The sequence below is a fragment of the Sinocyclocheilus rhinocerous genome, unplaced genomic scaffold (genome assembly GCF_001515625.1).
Source record: "Sinocyclocheilus rhinocerous isolate Xijiao unplaced genomic scaffold, SAMN03320098_v1.1 C36984763, whole genome shotgun sequence".
Lineage (NCBI taxonomy): Eukaryota > Metazoa > Chordata > Actinopteri > Cypriniformes > Cyprinidae > Sinocyclocheilus > Sinocyclocheilus rhinocerous.
This window is the reverse complement of record NW_015787113.1, coordinates 1-3,235: the sequence shown is the minus strand read 5'-3', so window position 1 is coordinate 3,235 and position 3,235 is coordinate 1. Positions and strand designations below refer to the sequence as shown.

Below are 3,235 nucleotides of genomic sequence, written 5' to 3'. Positions count from 1 at the left end.
AAATCGAACATATACAATATCAGTCTGTGCATAAGCAAAGAATATGTAACCAAACCCTAAATGAAGCGAAGAAAACATGTTAATAACAGCAACCCACCTGGAACACACAGCTTCTTGGGCGACATGTTTTCAAGAAGCGACAGTCGCGTTTTGATTGGCTATTAGTCAGCGGGCAACTCGCGCTCTGATTGGTCACTTCATCGCAGGCGGTTCGCGTAAACCGCCATATTTGTTGTGGCTGTAAATGTAAATGTAATTCGGGAAGAATTCTTACATGTTGAATGGAGAAGGTTTGGACGTTGCCTATTAAGTATATGCAAAATGCCAAGTTTTTTGGAACTTGAAAAAATATTATTCTTGTGTTATTAATTATATTAGTAATTGCAACTTCATTATTTACATAAAGTCAATATTCACGGATTAATATTTTACAGAAAAAATTCAAAAAAACCTTTCTTATCCATTTTTTAACATACAATTTATTTTTTCGTCTTAGTTTGCATTTAGAAGTTTAGGATACATGACAAAAATAATATTGATTTGTATGTTTTTTAATGATCTATTGTGATAGATATGTTTGTATTTTGTGTCATTAGGAATCAGAATCAAGCAACTTATTTCTGCTTAAGTAAGCCAACATTTATTAGGGCTTGCACATAAACTCACATATGTGTACATATAACTATCTTTCAGTCAAGCAAAATAATTGTAACAATTGCTGTACAAACAAAATGCAAAAGAACAGACAAAATGATATAATTACTGAATATTGGGGCACAATATTCAACATTTCCTTAATGGTGAATGTTTGCAGGAGACTTGGGTCAAAATGCATTGAACGTGACATGGATTACAGCACATCTTCAACATACAGTGACATTTACCACAGAAAAAGTGACAGAAAATGACGTCTCCAAAAAGCTCACGGGAATATAATCTGCTGTTAATCACCAACCAAACTCACTTCTCGACTCTAGGTGTAGGTGAATCCTAAAAACGAACCGTTACGCAGATCTCGTGGGATATTTCAAGAACATTTCTGTGGGTGTTCAGAGATATTTAGCAGCGGTACAAAGCATGAATCACACAAAACTTCTGCAGCCCACCCGGTGATTAATATATGCTGTTGCCTGGCAACAGTTGTCAAAGCCATGCCATCACAGACAAACACATGTGCTATCATTTGAAATGTGCGACCGAGGATCTTCAGTGCCGAGACTATATAAAGCTAAAATCCCTCCTCGTGGCTCAGTTTCACTGCATTTACACACATACCCAAGCAGTTACATTTCAATTGTATTGGGATGGTCCCGATTGAGAGCATTTGGAAATGAATGATTGGTCAGTGGTTTGGTTCTAGGCTCACGGTATAACACTGGTTGCATTTGTGAGGAGGATTGCGTGAAGTAATAATCTACTTCTTGGCTTTGCCCTGAGCAGCGACGGCCTCCATGGCTTTGCGGACAGTCTCTTCATCTCCCAGGAACTGCATGGGCTTCACAGGCTTCAGGTTCTTGTCCAGCTCATAAAGGATGGGAATTCCTGTGGGCAGATTCAGCTCCATAATCGCCTTCTCTGACATACCTGGCAGAAACACACAGGTTATAATACGCACAATCAAATAGATGCTCATTTAAACGTAGTGGATGGTTGCTAGGGTGTTGTTATGCATTTGCTAAGATATTTTGAAAAACCTTAATCTGGATATTATTAAGAGCCAGTGTGAATAACCCTACGATTTCTGTAATGTTGAAAACAAGGACAGGATTGTGGAATCCAGTCATAAAAATGGAATTTGCAGCATAACTCAATGTCACAGAATTTGGCAAATTTTGGATAAATTAATCAAGAGAAATTCTGACAGGCATATATTACTATTGTACAGTGGAAGGTACTTCAAAAAGTAATAATACAATTAATTATACTTTATTTTTTAAGGAACATCACAATTTTTCTTGCATGTTTTAATTTTGACAGTAAACTTCTGTTGTGCAGCATTTTATTTGCCCAAAAAAAATTGTTATATTTGAATTTGATTACATTTTAAAAATTAATAACATTTGTAATTTTTTGCCTTCACTTGATTGCCAACATTTTTGATAATAGATTTGCATTAAATCAAATTAATTAGGATGAGAATAATAAAGCCACAGAATATGTGAAAAAAATGCTTCATAGGGCCCTATTTTTCGTTAAAAAATAATACTTTTTTTAAATTTAATTGATTATAAATGCTTTTTGATTATTAAAATTGATTTAACCATTAAAACAGAAAACATTGAATTTGTGAAAAAGAAGACAGACTTTTTGTAAAAAAAAAAAAATTCATAGGACACAAATTTAATTAATAATGTGTTGCTAACTTGCATAAGTTGCATGATTTTAAATTATTTAGACATGTTTTCTGATGCTTTCTTTAGGGCCCTAAAAATTTAGGTTAAACATTTAATAAATTGTTACATTGTATAAGTTTCAAGCTTTTAATTAATTAGACATGCTTTTTGATTTTTAAAATTTTATTATACCATTAAAACAAAATCCAGAAAAATGTATACAAAAAAAAAAAAAGAAAGAAAAATACATTTTATAAAGAAAAACATTTAATAAATTGGTGTTAAACTTTTCATGATTTCAATTAATTGGACATGTTTTTTGATTACTAAAATGAAATGTAACCATTAAAATGGAAAAATTAAAAGGAAAAAAAACAACAAATTTAGGAAAAATGAAACCGATTTCATAGGATCCTATGCATTAGCTCCCACCAGACTCCTCTTGGTCTCATTCAGGGTGTTTTTCGGGTGTATATACTGTATGGTGTAATATCAGGGCCTGGGCTTTAGGGTATTTGAGAGGGTTTCTCACCCTCCAGGTGTTTGACGATTCCTCGCAGGCTGTTGCCGTGAGCAGCGATGAGGACCCTCTTGCCCTCCTTGATTTGAGGAACGATTTCCTCGTTCCAGAACGGCAGCGCTCGAGCGATAGTGTCCTTCAGGCTCTCGCACGCGGGCAGCTGGTCCTCCGTCAGGTCGCCGTAGCGACGGTCCTGCAGCGACATCACACTCAGTGTCACATGATCCTTCAGAAATCAATCTAGCTCAAGAAACACTTCTGCTGATTATCAGTGTCCTGCTCACCTTGCTGATGGCGGAGTAGAAGTCGTGCTCGGGGTCCATGGGTGGAGGTGGGATGTCGTAGGAGCGTCTCCAGATCTTCACCTGCGCCTCGCCGTGTT

The 3,235-nt window shown here is 36.0% G+C and overlaps 1 protein-coding gene across 1 annotated transcript; it reads right to left on the bottom strand.

The window, feature by feature from the left end:
* Window positions 1-626: 626 nt before the first annotated feature.
* Window positions 627-3,230, bottom strand: LOC107736786 (phosphoglycerate mutase 1; the record flags this gene model as incomplete). The annotated part of the gene is made up of 3 exons (XM_016548137.1): window positions 627-1,584; window positions 2,866-3,046; window positions 3,138-3,230. Coding segments are annotated over 3 exons (444 nt in total), but the record flags the coding sequence as incomplete, so codon positions are not given.
* Between the last annotated feature and the right edge of the window lie 5 nt (window positions 3,231-3,235).